The 16,999-nt window shown below is 36.5% G+C and overlaps 1 protein-coding gene across 1 annotated transcript in view; it reads right to left on the bottom strand.

Annotated features, from left to right (window-relative positions):
- LOC138704817 (hyaluronidase Tab y 2.0101-like) overlaps positions 1-16,999 on the bottom strand; it is a 55,772-nt gene that overhangs the window by 13,662 nt on the left and 25,111 nt on the right. The window contains exons 3-5 of the mRNA XM_069833098.1: positions 8,957-9,096; positions 5,015-5,178; positions 1,016-1,217 (exon numbers count right to left, since the gene is read on the bottom strand). Of these exons, the coding sequence (XP_069689199.1) occupies positions 1,016-1,217; positions 5,015-5,178; positions 8,957-9,096 (506 nt within the window). The remainder of the gene's footprint in view (positions 1-1,015; positions 1,218-5,014; positions 5,179-8,956; positions 9,097-16,999) is intronic.

Here is a 16,999-nt window from a genome sequence, read left to right on the forward strand (position 1 = left end):
TTTGTTTCTAGACTTTAATGTACTTAACGTAAGACAAATTTATTATATTGTATTAATAAAATTCATACATAAAAATCGAAATAATTTTGAATTGTATTCTCATAGTTATGAAACAAAAGGTATGAATTCTTTAAGATTGTTTGAACCAAAATGCAACACTGTTACAGTATTTAATCATAGTAGTAATTTAGGCCCAAGAATATATAACAAATTTATATTTAAATATCCTAATCTTGTCAATTCTAATAGTTCTAGTATTAAATTTAAAAAGTTATGTATGGATTTTATAAAAATTGAAAAATTGTAAATTTAAATTTATATACTATAATTGCACAGTAGACATAAGACAAATTCTATTGTATAATTATTAATTTCAATTCAGGAATCCGCCCCTGAGCACGAGTTCTACTCTTTCAGGGGCGAGCTAAAGTTTTTCTGTATATATTATATTTTATGTTAAAATTATTAGCAAAATAATAAATAAATAAATATTACGTTTTGTAATTAAAAGCACGGTTAATTAGAAAATTAAGTTGGAAATTTCAACACTCTGGCAACACTGCCGTAACACAGTCGCCTTTTTTTCTCGTAATAAAGATTTAAGAGGTCAATGAACTCAGGTCTGTCTCTATACCCGAGCCCTTCTGTCTCGCTACGACGTTGCAATCTGCTCGCATCGTTCAGTGGCTTGAAATTAGTGGTTTTTAAATTAAATTTACATGAAAACCATCCACGCTATTGAAATATGCCAGAGGGATAAAAGATTCTTTATTAGATTTTCTATAGATATGAAATAAAATGACGATCCTACTCGCAATAGTTACCGAATAAGAGGATGTTAAACATTTGGGGCAATTTTTTTCCTGACAAAAGTATAGACTGTCCTCCAATATGGTATTACACTTTTTTGTTACATACAACATGAGCTATTCACTCTGAAAATGTGCAGGGTTATTTTACTTCCTCCCTGTATAATCAAAATGTCACAAACTAGGACATGTTTTGGTCTACTCACAACTGATAAATATTCTCCTGAATCGAAGTAGTTGTAGCGGTAGTAGCTGTAGATGGGAGGTCTCGGTGTGGTGTTGTCAGCAACCCGAACAGCTTCATCCATCCGTCCCTTCAGAAATGCGATGTGCTGGTCTGTGGAGTACTGTGCGGACTCGTACAAGGAAGGGTACAAGGCCCCACTGGCCTCAAACATCCATTGCAACCTGAAACAAAGTATTGAAGTCAATCCATTACATCTCCGTATCTGGCTTTTCGCCCATCCCAGTTGAATAGTGGTTACTTCAAACCCTGTTTCATACACTCGAGTTGAGCACAAGTTAAAATCGTGTATTCAAATTGAGCACAAAAATATTCTAGTTAAGGGGACACTCAACTTAAAAATTTGAGAAAAAGTATAATTTTGTGTATCAGTTTTACAATATTATCTTTTCGAAGTTATTTATGATTTTTTAATCATTAAAAAAATTTAAAATTTAATTTCATAGAAATAAAAAAAAATAAATTTTTTCACTAATTTACGTGATTGAACTAATTCAATACACAGAATTCTTCCCCGCTTCATTGAGAAGGCACAGTCATATGCACAAAGCCAACAAATAAAAAATGATAATTAAAAGTGATATTTCAATTAATCATCGATTAAAAATTGAAATATATATATTTTTTTAAGTACTGGATCTAATGAGCTGAGATTTTGCATGTTACTTCCCATGTGTATATTAAACTTTTTCTCCAAATTTGAAAAAGATTGGTCAAATAGGAAAAAAGTTCCAAAATATAGTTGAGTGTCCCCTTAAGAAATTGCAATTTCCCTTTCCACTTGCTCATTAACAAAGATTTAAGACTTGATAAAAACTGTTTCAGATGTTAAAAATATTTTTCGTAACTAGTTTCTTTTTAAAAATTAGGAAGTTTTGCTGTGATATGCCTCTTGCTTCATGTACGGTACCTATGTATGCACTTCTACATAGAAAGTATCAATTTCGGTTGGATCAAAGTAAGCAAGTCCGAAAATTGTACGAAACCAAATGCAAGAATCTGATTGTCTGTCCCTATGTCATGATGATAGTTCTAATGAGTTTAATTCTGGAAAAGTTGAAATCGAAATATTTACCGATGCTCCAACGTATGTTTGCGCAATTAATTCCTTGCTATAATTAAATCCTTCCAAATGATCAAATACAACTTCAGATATTCTTTCGGCTGTCCTGTTACCTGAAAGTCTTGTTAACTCTTGTATTTATTATAGCTTATTCTATTTGTTATTTATTTTATTTTTATATTATATCATTTAAATTCTTTATTATTTCGTTTATTTTATTCTTTTAAAATGACCAATGAACTGCATTTAAGAAGGCTATAAGGATAGTTGAAAATTCTTATTGTAGTCTCTGACAGGGTCTCCATCACTCAGAGAGAAGGGTCGTAGTATTAGGATACACGGTCACATCCTAAAACGGGGTTAAACTCAAGCCATACCCCGCTCTCCGCACCCTCCCCGTCGGCTAACTTCACTGCTAGAAAAAACCGTTCACTGTAAGATATTTGGATGGTTCCTCGGAATTTATTTCTGAGCTATGCAGTGGCGACAACTCACGACAGAAAGTGGAAGCTTAAAGGAAATTATTATGTCGGGACGCATTGAAAATCAAAATCTGTAATTAAAATGTTTTCAATCCTCAGAGGCACGAAATTAAACTGTAGGATCGTCCTCATATCCTTCATGGAGAAATCGCCACTGTTTTCATTATAGCGCCTCCAATGAAAAGAAAGGCATTTTCAATACTGGAGATGTGTGAAATTCTTCGCAAATACGACGAGAACACAACACTAAAAGAAAGAACTTGCAAATCACACAAACGACAGCCAGGAACAAAGAGATGATAGAGTTGACGATGTGCTCCACTGCCTCCGCCAACGAAGTCAGCTGTGCTGGATGCGTTGTCCACCACCAGAGCGTATTTGACTTCTAGTCTGATGTATCGGAAGATTCATTTCTAATCTTCGCCACACTGAGAACGACAACATGCACCCGGAGAAAAATGACATGCGACAGATGTGGGAAGAGTACTCCGGTAGCGTCAAGTAATTATATGTAGCCTATACTGGAAATAATAAAATGAATACCTATACTACTGTATTCAATATGTGTTGTATGTTTAAAACATGTGTTGAATTCAAATTCCCTCATTTAACTATTTCCCGCTTGTAGCATGGTTTTCGTCTGATTCTTGAAGAAGCGTTCAACCGAGATTTTGTTGTACTTAATTTCACAGTGTAACAATACATGTTTACACATGAGACTGTTCGCTTATTGTTAGCAACTCCTACTTAGCGGCTAAAGCCTTGGTTTTTTAACAACCGCGCAATGACGCGTGCGTAAGCGTGGTGTGGTACGCAGAAGTCAAATCTGTATTTATTTAGGAGGCTGGATTTTAACAACCACGTGCATGACTATTGCGCAGCGACTCTGCGCAAGAACCGTTGCGCAATGCGGCAGCGGGATCCAGGCTTTGACTTCGGTGTGACACGCAGTAGTGTGTTAAGCACTGTGGTATAATGATTAGGGGTTGGAATTCAATTATGCATTATAAAGTAGTATTACTACTTCGTATATATTTAACCTAGCTCTCATACACGTCTGATACGATAAAATGACGTCAACTATATTTGGGTAAGCATGGTGCACATTATGGCTGAGAAAGAAGTTTAAATCGTCCCGTCTTTATCTAATAATAATAAGGAAGGAAAGTAGTCACCTATATCTGGTAAGGTTTATCTTGTCTCAGTAGCAATAAAATCAAGTCCCTTCAAATGAGGGTGGAGATTATAGGAGGGCTGTAAATTTTCAGGATTCCTTTCAAAACCTTGTTATTGCACAGGCTACCGGAACTCAGTTTCTTGAAAGACAAGCTCAGTGACGGAACTACACAGTACGAAGAGAGATATTTTGTTATTTTATTTTGCGCTACAGAATGTATCAACTAGTCTCTTCCGCCACTGGATGGATGGAGGCATCGCTCCACTCCCCCATCGCCATAACAATACAGACGAAGTAAGACATATCGCCTCTCTCTCTCTTTTCACAGTGAGACAAGATACATCACTCAGACTTTAGTCAACTGCATGCCGAGCGCTTCACATGTGCAAGTTACCGTTACAGCGGTTAGCAAGAGTGTTGCGCTCAAATTATATTTGTCTCCTTTAAAAGCTTCTATGATTGGACATAACATGCATTGCTTCCCACACCACAGCTAAGTATTCAGAAATATCTAATATCAGAAGAGTATGGAGGGTAGTTAAATATATGCGAACTAGTAATAGGCCTACTAATTTATAGTGCATATACTTCCTACCCCTACAGCCATACCCTTTATAACAGGTTGGAATTTCTGTACAGTACTGTTCTTGTATTGTAGGCCTACAATGTTCATTTTTGTATCATGAGTTCCAAAGAAGAGTTTGAAGTGAAATTATTAATAGATTGCGTGCATAGTTTCCTGTTATTTATGAAGTCAATAAAAGTCGTACAAGGACAGGATTGCCAAGTAAAATGCCTTGAAATGTCGCCTATCCTTCTATTGAAAAAATTTGTGGCACCTTCAGTTGCACAGTAAACCAGTAGGCCTAATCTTAAATCATTAACATCATCATCATTCTCCTGCTCTTCAAGCAACAACCAACAAGGCAACCACGAGTAGGATCATGCCAACACGAAACGCGCGAATTTCATGATATTCCTAGTGAGATGCACAGAATGACGGCCTGTTAAAAACCACGACAGTTCGCGTCACGCACACGTCAATCTTTTCGTTTCACGTTGTGCCGCAAAGCGCTCACGCAGGTGTCATTGCGTGGTTGTTATAAACCAAGACTTTAGGTTTCAATTAATTCCGTCTACTGAAGGTAAATTCACCATGTAGCTTTTTGAAGTGAACAGGGAGACGGAAAGAGGAATTTCGCTCGCTCAGTGAGTGCTCTGCATGACTGGCTACCTTACCTATCGTTCTCAGGCAACATCTCGGAAGGGCAATGGTCCTGGTAGGTGTTAGCGCAGTGGGGAAAGCCGTAATATCCCCAGAGAGCGTTTGGTCTCAGGGCAGTCACCAGCTGCAGCGATTGCAACATGAACTCGCGAGCAGCCGTTTCAAAGTTTCGCAAAGCCTGCAACACGTGAAAGATCAAAATAGAGGACAGTGGGTCAAGTAGAGGTAGCGGTAGTAGCTTATGGAACATATAAGAGGTAGCATAAGATGCAGCTTTAATGTTCTTTGAAACACATGAAAGGTAGCAACAGTGGCATACGAAACACGCGAAAGGTAATGGTTGTGTCTTGGGGAACATGTGTGAGGTAGCGAAGGTGGTGTATTATACAGAGTGTCCCGCAGCGGGATGTCCATAGCTTACCTACGTGTTCCTGGGATTATTTCGAGTGAAAAAGTTATAATCAACATGGGTACGAATTGCAACGGTATTTACAGAAAACCCAATTCTAAATTAATCATTTTACTTGTGATTTACTTACAACAGTATGCAACCTCGTTGTAAGGGTGTAGCTCAGTTAATTATAAACAGAATGCGCCACACTGTTCAGCTACATGACTTTGGTTTATACCCATTTCACATCCGAAGTGTCCAGACTCTGCAACCAAATGCTGTTCCTCTTCTTATTATACAAGGAATGACTGCAGCAAGATGCTGTACTTCCACACTTTGGCAGGTATGTGACTGCATTTTTAAATCAACAGTTTCCACATCGTTGGATTGGCCAAGGAGATCCAGAGGTTTGGCCACCAAGATCACCAGACCTGTCTCCATTAGATCACTTCCTTTAGGAGCACATGAAATCAGTTGTGTATCCTGCTCAGCCGAACACAAGGGTCGAACTTATCAGGAAAATAGCAGTAGTGGATTATATAATACATGGAAAGTAGCAGTAGTGGCCTACATGACACGTCAAAAGTAGTAGTTCTCCGTTCTACCCATTTTTCATCATATGATAATGCAGAATTCCTGCACGGAAATATCATATGTACTTCGGTACATCATAGTAATACTTTCATTTCACTTAGACGGTAGATAACCGTAGCAGTTGATAAAGCGTCGCAAAATGAACAAATTAAAGAGTATCACCCATGTGTTACATAGACAACTGATAGTAGCCTGTATGACACGTGGAGCTAAAATCCGGTGTGGCTTACTGGATAAAGCATCAGCACATAGACCTGAAAACCTGGGTTCGAGTCCCGGTGTCGGAGAGCATTTTTCTACCCATTCTTCACCATATGGTAATTCAGAATTCTGCACGGAAATATCCTATGTACTTCCGTACATCATAGTAATATGATATGCGTAAGTAATCACTTTGTGGTTCAAGACGGCGCCATGTTCCGTAGGACCCCGGCCACTCAGTCACTCGTAATGAGTGCATCTCTGTACATAGTGATGGACATTGTGCCACTGCCACACAGTACATGATGGTAGGCCACCAAAGGGGAACAGAGAGGTAAAACTTAAACTGAGAAGGATTAAATCCGACGTCGGAGCTAGAATCCGGTGTGGCTTAGTGGATAAGTCAGCACGTAGAGCTGAAAACCCGAGTTCGAGTCATGGTGCCGAAGAGAATTTTTCTCCGTTCTACACATTCTTCACTATATCAAATGAAAGTGACAATGAGTCCAGGGTCCAGCGCCGAAAGTTACTCAGTATTTGCTCTTAACCGGTTGAGAGGAATGTGTATTGTGACGGATGCTAGAGCCGGCTTAACCGGGTAACACAGTCGGTACGCAACTCACTTCATCACGGGTACTTAAAAATCTACTTGGGCTGGAGTGCTTAGAGATGCCCCATGTTCCGCTCATAAGCACTATAATCTACACTTTTATGACAAGTGTCATTCCAGTCAAGTCGGGTCTCGAATCCTAGTGCGCAGAATGATAAATCCGAGCTCTAAATTTTTAAGACACGAGATAAAAAGGAATACAATTTCATCGATGTAGAGAACAACTTTAAACATGTCGCTTAGGAGAAATCATAGGCTTAGTTAATATCACTTTTGTTGTGGAGGAGGAGAAGGAGAAGAATGAGGATGATGATGATGATGATGATGATGATAAGGCAAATTTTAGGTCCAATAATCATAGTGAAGGAATGGTAAACGTGAGAAGAGTTCGGGGCAGAAGAAGATATCAAATGATGGACTACATTAAGATATATGGATCATATGCGGAGACTAAGAGGAAGGCAGAAAATAGGAAAGACTGGAGAATACTGGGTTTGCAGTGAAAAACCTGCCCTTGGGCAGAACACTTATGCATGCATGTATGTATGTATGTATGTATAGTCATAGGTAAACAATACAGACTCAGAAGTAAACAAGAAACAAAAAAATACACAGACATTCATAGTGACATTAGAAAACGAAGGTTAACATTTTGCGGACACATCAAAAGAATCAACCCCGATAGACTCACAGAACACAAATAGGCCTAGTGTAATTTTATGAAAATAGGAGTAAAGCACAAAGAGATACTATAAAATGGATTGGCGAAATAAAAAGTGACTTAAAATTAGCAGGAATCACACAAGAAGACATCTTAAACAGGAAGATCTTAAGAATCAGGTTCATAAACGGTAAGTTGACAAAGAGGAAAAGCCGAAGGAAAAGACCGGAATAACGTTAACTGAAGAGAGACAAGAAGCCCGCAGCCAAAGAATGAGAGAACTATAGGCAAAAAGAAGGGCAAAGAAACGCCTCAAAGTACTTTGCTTAGTCCTAAATGGGCTTATTCGCAACAAAAATAATAATTTACTTAATTACAAATGGCTTTTAAATAGCCCTGAGATTCATTGCCGCTTTCACTTAAGTCCACCATCGGTCCCTATCCTGAGCAAAATTAATCCAGTCCCTACCATCATATCCCAACTCCCTCAAATCCATTTTTATTTTATCCTCCCATCTACATGTCTGCCTCCCCAAAGTTCTTTTTCCCTCAGGTCTCCCAACTAACATTCCATACGCATTTCTGGATACACCCATTCGTGCTACATGTTCTGCCCATCTCAAACATCTGGATTTAATATTCCTAATTATGTTAGAAAGAGCAGTCGCGGACAGCCGTTAAAGGGTGGTCCTCCAGCTTGGGGGTTGGCGAAGGGCTAACAACCTAACACAGTAAAAAGAGTCTGTTACGAAATCCCAACATAAGCCTTGGAATTGGACTGATTCTTTGGTGCGACCACAGCAAAGTAATAAGGGTTTCTTTGGTGCGACCAAAACAAAAGAATAAAGGTACGAGATTTGGCACTTGTCTTTATAGAACAGGAGTGGTAACATTAGTAGCAAAAGAACTAGCTAGATAAAGAATAGACTTCGTGGGAGTACAGGAGGTTAGGTTAGATGGGAATAGCATATTACCATCAGGAGATTACTAATTGTATTATGGGGAAGGAAACAATATAGGTGTACAGTAATTATTTCAATGAAAGACGGAAAGCAAGTCGTACACTAGGAAAAAAAAAAAAGATTACTTGAAAGAAAAATTGAATGAGGAAGAAGCAAATAGTAATAATAAAATCATCAGAGATTTATGTAAGAGTGTAAAGGAATTTAAGAAAGGATATCAGGCAAAGATAACCGCGATCAAAGATGAGAAAGGTGACTTGCTTCCAGACTCTCATTCCATCCTGAAAAAATGGAAAAACTACTTTGAACAACTATTAAATGTACACAGGCCAAATAGAAATGATCGGGACGATATTCAAAATAATAATGTGTAAGAGATAAGCCAGAAGATTCAGACTTCGCTAGCAGTCGAATCTTCGCGCATTAATGGGAATACAACTAAATAGATTAGTAGGCCTATCTGCAGATGACATCCTTAGAAACAATAGCACATTGACAGAGACCATTTATCAAGCTTCGCGAGTATCACTTTCTTACTTCTGCTTCAAGCTGGGATTCGTTCCACTCCGGATGAAGCTCCTTCTCTATCCTGATCGATTCGTTCTTGTAGGTGGTCTGGTAATTCCAGTTCTGTCTCCAGATCGGATTCCAATCTTCAAAGTCGAGGACCCCTAATCCTACGAACAGATTTCAAAGGTTAACTTTATGTTTCGTCAAAATAGTGCTGTTATATTTTAGTATTTTAACGTGAAATGTTCATACCCTTGACATTCGAAACAACTAATTATGTGGTCACACTTTCTGTTAATACGTTGACCATCCAAGTGCCGTAAGTCACGCAAGCGGTAAGAGCCGCGCTGTTCCGCTCAGGCTGGGAATATGTATAGCAAATGTAACAGCTTAACAAAATACAGTGTTAAACTTACTCTAATGTAACCCAAAAGTATTTGATAGGGCTTTTGAGAGGTTATTAAATGGCGAAATGGAGGCGGAATAGTGAGGAGGATGGAATTAGCTAGGAAGAAGAGTGTTCAAAAGTAGTGTTGTGGGATTTAATCGATTAACCGATCAATTTCTGTTGTAAGATTAATCGATCAAAAATATTTAATCGAATAATCCAGTCAATTAAAATTAATCGGTTGTAGTTTATATTAATTATTATTTTATTAGGCCTAATACAAACTCATACTAAAAATTCCGACAATACTCCTCTCTCCCAAATTGCTTACTTAAAAGCACAATAGTACTGTTATTTTATAACTGTAAACCAGGTAGTCTAGGGAAAATCTTTGCACATACACTTCAGAAAGAGATAGAGATATGAGGACAGTGACATAGTCTACCTCTATTGAAAGTTGAAACACAATGTGAAACCCTTAAGTTTTATGGTTTTCCAAGAAAACTTTCACCTTGTCGTCAGCTCATCTTCCTAGTGTATGAAATACATACTTTTCTGGAATTCGTCCTCCTCATCCCTTATAAAATAGCCATGTCTACACTGTATGCAAATGAGAGCGTAACTACCTTCTTCTCTTTCTCAAATCTGGTAATTCAATTTCAGTAGGGGCCAGTCTTCTGTTTTGACCGCTGTATTTTAGCAGTTGCAGTTTCTGTACTGAGTTTGTATATGAAGGTTGTGTGTTTAGTTTGATAAAAAAAAATCCGTTTTCTGTGGTTTGTGAAAAGTGTAAACTCCATTATGTCATATGAGAATTTGAGAGGTAAACTCGGTGAAGCGTTTGAATTTAAATTGAACGATCATGGAGAAGTGCTTGACAGAAAAAAAGTTTTCCGTGTTTAGTGGTGCAGAAAACATTGTTACTAAATGTAGAGCGACACTTAATTCGTAGCATGTGAATGCACTCACATGTTTAAAATCATGGATGAAGCAGTATTAACTAGGTGAGTCTTCATGCTTTTTATTATTTTTGTCTCAAAAATTCCCGGAGAAATTGATACAATAAATTATAAGCCCCATAATAAATATGTTAGTAAGTAATTAATATAGTTGTTTTTTAATATAACGATACATTATATACAGATATACAACATTTAATACTTATTCTTATCACCAAACACAAATTAAATTTAACAATAATTGTGTCGCAGTATATTAAAACATTTTTTCAACTCGATCAAAACTCGATTAATCTATCGATTAATCGATTAAATTCAAATAGTTAATCGATTAAATATTTTGATCGATCAACAGCACTATTAAAATGTGAGTGCAAGAAAGTCAGGGGTGGCAAAAGTGATGGACTAGAAATAGAGAAGAAAGAGTTAAGTGAAGAAGATGGTGTGAGAGTGTAATAAAATAGACATACAAACATTTAATAAAAGAAAATTAAAGTGAAAGAACATGTGAGTAAATGTGAAGTAGAAGAGAGAGAAATTGTAAGCGTAATTAAGTAAACTAGATATTTCACATTTTTTTATATTTCATATGGGTTGGGAGTAGTATCAGGGGTACTATAACTGTAGGAGTATTATAGAAATAAATTTATGGAAAGAGGTAATAAAAGAGGAAATTTAGGAATGAAGTGAAGAGAGAAAGTTAAATACTAAAGAAATAGAAGACAGAATAATAGGAAAATACTAAGTGATGTGTTGTAAAATAGAGAAAAGGAAAATGTAAACAAATAATTTCGGAGAAAATAGCTGGAAAATAATGATTAAGAGCAGGTAGATTTGAAGATAGAGAATAAAATAAATAATATAAATTATTAAAGATGGGAATATGCAATATTAAATAGGAAAGCGAAAAATAGAAGGGAGACGATCTAGGTCTGAGAGAGAGAATAGAATAGGATAGATAGGGAAGAATAGATAGCAATTCATTTAAAACAGAATAATAGGAACTAATCAAAAAATACTTGGCAAATGAATATATTAATAGGGATGGTGGATCGAAAAGCAGAAATGTGATGGTTCACCATAACTATGAATTGTAAAGTTGTCATGTCATGTCATGTCATATCATATATTATATCATATCGTATATCATATCATATCATATCATATCATATCATATCATAAATACAGATCTACAAGAATAAGAAATTTTGGTAGACCGAGGATAAGATGGTCAGTCAGTTTCCTTGAAGTCGGAACAGGCCACTAGGTTTAAACCATGACGAAGATGATAATCATACGAGTACATTTGTGTTTTGTATTATTATATCTATAAAAAATAAGAACTTATCTCACTATTAATGTTGTCTAACTGTAATATCTGATCTGTTATGTCCAGCCGTTTCGCCTGTTAAAGCTGGTCCACAATAAACCGGAAATGAGAACGGAAATATTGTTAAAATAAATGTATTTAAATGCAAGCATTCACAATTAACGAGAAGCTTACCGGGGCCCGGGAACGGGAATGTGAAAATTAATTGTGAATGCTCACATTTAAATACATTTATTTTAACAATATTTCCATTCTCGTTCTCGTCGTCATTTCCGTTCCCGGTTTATTCTGGGCCAGTCTTTAATACACTTACAGACCACAGTGTACCTTTACTTAATTATTTTCTAATCTTAAATGGTTTGCACTGATATACTGTCGATCACTAGTAAATATTCAAGGGCGACTTTTGATTCAAAATTTCGGTACATTATCATGTCTCAATTTGTAATCAATAAGTCTTCGTTTGGTATGCTCATGTATGTTGAATACATTAATTAAAGTTATACATTATTCTTGGATAAATCACTCTGTTCAATTTCTAACTCAGTCATCAATCAACAGCGAGCGAAGACAGTCATGTTTAACTGAGCTTCTAGAGCAGACGTGGGCATCAGTAGTACATGTCGAACGGAGTCGAACGCAAGGACGTGATCTCCCTCCCTCCCTCCACACCCCTAGCTGGGGTACCTGTCCGACCGGTTGAAGCACTGGCGGTCAGCGGTGGATTTCACTAAAAAAAATAAGTCGCTCTCTGAGGAAGCTCCTGAAGTAAAAAGGTCCAAAAATATTATTTCCACAAAGAATGGAAAAATGAATTCTTTGTTGCGAAGAAGGGGAAAGCGTTAGGTGCTTATTATGCTACAAAATTTTACTAGCACGTTGAGCGACATTATGAAAAGACTCGTTTTAATGGAACAATTATTTTATTTTATTTTTATAATAATAGTAGTCCACACCTGTGGAGTAACGGTTAGCGCGTCTGGCCGCGAAACCCCAAGTGCAAGTGCACAAATATGGCTGGTTTAGATGTATATAAGCTTAAACAACTTTGCAAAGTAAAATATTCACATCTTTGGAGTTTTGTTATGAAAATTGCTTCTATGTTTGGCTCAACCTTTATTTGTGAACAGTTTTTTTTCTCAGTTGGCCATTGTAAGATCCAAATCAAGATCACGCATTTCAGACGAACATTTATTCTATCAGCTCACAATTGCAATGTCTGACATACGGTAACTCTTTTAAGGGCATAAGTCAATTGACGTAAATTGACAAAAACAACAAAGAACTACAGTAAGTAGTTTAAAAAATAGCCTAATTGTTGTTTTTCTGTTTCTTAGTAATCTGCTTGATATTTTGTTAAGAATCTATTTTTCCTTAGTTCCTTAATCTTATTTTGAAAGGATGCAAATTAGTGACTGATGCCCTTTCAAAACAAATAGGTTCAGATTATGGCATTACTTTTTAATTGTTGTGGAATTGTACGTTTTATATCATTTTATAAGGTTTTTACAGTAATTGTTTAAATTAGAAATACAGTTATGTTTCAGCTTTTTGTAAAATAGTTTGAATTTGTTTTGGAAAATTTATTTTCTTTCATTGTCATTATTCATAAAAATAACATTTGTCGAAAACTGTGTATCTTTTTGTCGTGCGTAATTATTTAACGTTCCGTGTTTCAATACTTCACGCGATCCACAGCTGAGTATTACGTTAACAGGTGATGCGTGTTGCAGCAATCAGAGTAGTACGGCGCATCTCTTTAAATACCCACGTCTGTCCTAGAGCCTAGACGCTGACACACCAATGTAAGGTTACAACTCCGAGTATAAGTACATCCACCTGATGTGGAATATAATATAGTGGAAAATAATGTGTATACTAACTAATCAAGGCCTACAGTGAACACTGAGTTAATTTCGAATACGACGCAAGTGAATTGTGAAAGCAAGAAGGGGTTATGTTATGTGTATATCGAGCAAGAATAGGAAGACTCAGGATAAAAATGGGTGAAGTGTTTGGAAGTCAGAGCTTATTAGGCTATGATCAACTACTTCGAGCAATATCAATAGTATTGACAATACTACCGATAATTGGAGGTGTTGCGTTAAACCTGGGGCCGACAAATGGAAAAGATACTTCACTTTTATTATCAATCCGTGAAGAGATGAAGTAGGGATTCAAGGCAATGTTGGTGGAAGACAAACAGAACTTCAATGGACTGAACAGTACAATATCCAGACTGAAGGAAGAAATTGTGAACAATATTGTGAGCATAAAGAAACTTCAACAAGAAAACGACCAACTGCAGAACAAGATAAAACACTTCGAATTCTAGCTGAGGAAGAAAAACTTAATATTATTTTTGGAATGGAGGAAGACAGGCGCGAAAATGGAATAGAACCATACAATTTAGTAATTCATCTGTGTAATGAGATTTTTGGCCTAAACCTGATCAATGATCAGATTGAAGAAGCCTACAGAATTGGAAGAGGGAAAAAATTGACCCATACTAGTGAAATTTACAAGTATGAAGACAAAAATATTTATCTTGAATCACTTGAATATGCTGGGAGGTACGAATTTAAAATTTGAGCAGGATTATAGGGTAGAAACAAGGAGAAAGATGTTACTACCATTTATGAAAGAGGCGAGATAGAGAGATTAGTTTGCGATCTTAATGAAGGATAAAATAAAGATAAATAGAAATCTGTATGACTTTGAGTATTGTCAGAGGAACTTCAATTCACAGAAATCCCATATACCTGAGGGTAGAAATTACCCGACGAGAAAGAAAAATAATTCCGTACATAGTTCATCCCCTATTAGATTGAATACCGAACAACCGGAAGAGATTAGAGATGAGTTGGTTCGTGAAGGCGAGGAACAATCGAGTCAGCAGAATGAAATATGGGCGAGATTAAAGGCCAAATCGGAGACCTGATAGCTGATGGACAAAACGTGACGACCGAGCAGAATCCAGTCAGGAATCTACTGAGCCAAGTGGAGTAGTCGACGAGCAGAACAACGCAGCAACATATGGTCTAGACCAGACCTGCAGAACTGTAGCTCCTCAGAGCGACTGATTTTTACCCCTTCTTACCCCACCCACCTTTTCTACCAATGCGGTCATGGCGTTCTAGTTACGCTCGGCTGCATCAACATTCATTCTCGCGGGTGCAGGTATACAATACGCCAGGCATCTCAGAAATCAGACTCTGAATGTGCAGTTATGTGCGTGGATCGCCGGTCTGTGGGGACTGCATCATTCAAGGGTTGCTCTTACCAGTTCTTAGCTGGAGTGATGTACAATAATCTATTCTGCGCTTCTAAGATTGGATTAAATAAGCATTTTGATATTATAAATACACTTAGCAGAAGGAAAATGACACGGTTATTATCAGTGTCTATATTTGACAATTGCAATACAAAAAACTTTAGGCTTTCTCAGTTATACTTGACAAAGTAGTGGTTTGTAAAGCATAATTCATTAAAATGATTTTTATGTAGTATTTGAAGAAAAAGAATATTGCAGTAATTTCGAAACAACAAAAACCGAACACAGTATTTCATTTTACGTAGTATGTACTAATTATTTTAAATAATAGATCCTATTCTTTCATTGTTCGTCAAGCATTATTATTTATTGGAACCATTGGTACACAAATGTTGAAGTTAATTACATGCAGTAGGACATTGTGAAGTTTTTACACTGAAATAATTTCCTTGCTGTATGTCAATATAAATTAACATTAATATTAATAAATGATATACATTAAGCTTAGAATTTAAATTCACATGTAGTTTATTTAGAAAACGTTGAGAGCAAGTATCGACAAGTTGGAAGCGTTACTGAAAGAAATTAAAAGTGTAGTTCACAAGCTGTGAAGCGACGATATTCTATTTATGTCAGGTTTAAGGATTTATTAATGTAAGTATACTGTATTAGCATAATATAGTGACGTGAGACGGAAAATTTGTCATTATATATTTTTCCAGACAATTTTTTCGCCTTTCAAATAGTTGCTTTCTTCGCTCCTTACAACCTCAAGAGCCTCACACGTATTCATCACAATATTCTCATCACTTCCCAGCTTATGAATGAAAGTCGTAAGTCGTCTAATCTTTGATGGCTGTTAGTACAGACTCTAAAACAACGCCAATGTCTAGTTCGTTTTGCCGTGAGAGTACTGATTAACTTTACTAATCTGATCTGAACTGTCACAACATTATTACCTCGACATGGGCTGATCAAAACCTTTCATTTTAAAATAATTATTGTTGGCTGAGGAAAACATAACATTTATGTCATATGATTCATAATTTCCCTTCTTCGTCATCTGTGAACTCCTCTCTTTATTTATCATAACTAGACTTCGTGGAATTGCCACGAGAATCGTAAGGTTTACTATGCACGCAGTATAGACTGTATGAGAAGGGGACGTGCAACGGATGGAGTATGCCTCTAATGTAAACACTGAGCAGTATACTGCGGTTACAATAAAACCTGTATCCTGTATTCAAGAAATATAATGATCATTGAAGTAGGATATGTCTAAACATGTAAATACACAATTATTTTGTAGTGAGATATATTAACTCTTAAAATTTAATGTAATATACTCACATCATCCTTGAATATGTGCATTGCAGTGAAGAGTTACGTACATTTTGAGCGACTGCAAAGTGAACTTCATCCGATGGTTACTCAAACAGTTTTTATATTGGGAAAATGTACGTTCAACATCACACGATGTAGTAGGTGCATATTTGAAGAACGGAAAGTCACTACTTTATAGTACACCAACTTCAGACGTCTTGTCGTGACCTAATGGCACATCATTTATAATAAGAAGTTGTGAATAAGAGAATTTTTAACAATAATGTTTCCCAACTCACATTTCACTTTTTCTGAAATCAGTGAATTGTTATTTTGGATAACGGTTTGTGATACTTTATCCACTATATTAAGCGCTTCTGAGAGTTGTAGTTTCGACGATTCTAACAGGGTGATGCTTTTGGACACGATTTTAAAATTAGAATCAATGAACAGAATATATTCCAATAGCTGTTCAGAAGGCAATGATTTTACAGCTGCAACAGCGGAACTATCTGTGCTATCTAATGCATAAATTACCTCCATTATTTTGCAGTAATATTCTGCATCATACTGTAATTAACAGAATCCAACCACGTTTTCCAAAGGGTCAAGACTGGCTGCGGGGGTAAGGGTATTCCAGGGGCAATTGTTTGGAACAGCAACACTCTCATTGTAGTATGTTTGATTGAATTCTTGTCTGCGCTGAACAAATGTTAAGCTTTGACTATTCCAACCACAGTAATGCAAAAACAAGTGCTTACATAGGTATACATTAGCTGTAGGTGCTCTATCTATT

This window comes from Periplaneta americana, chromosome 8 (genome assembly GCF_040183065.1).
Source record: "Periplaneta americana isolate PAMFEO1 chromosome 8, P.americana_PAMFEO1_priV1, whole genome shotgun sequence".
Lineage (NCBI taxonomy): Eukaryota > Metazoa > Arthropoda > Insecta > Blattodea > Blattidae > Periplaneta > Periplaneta americana.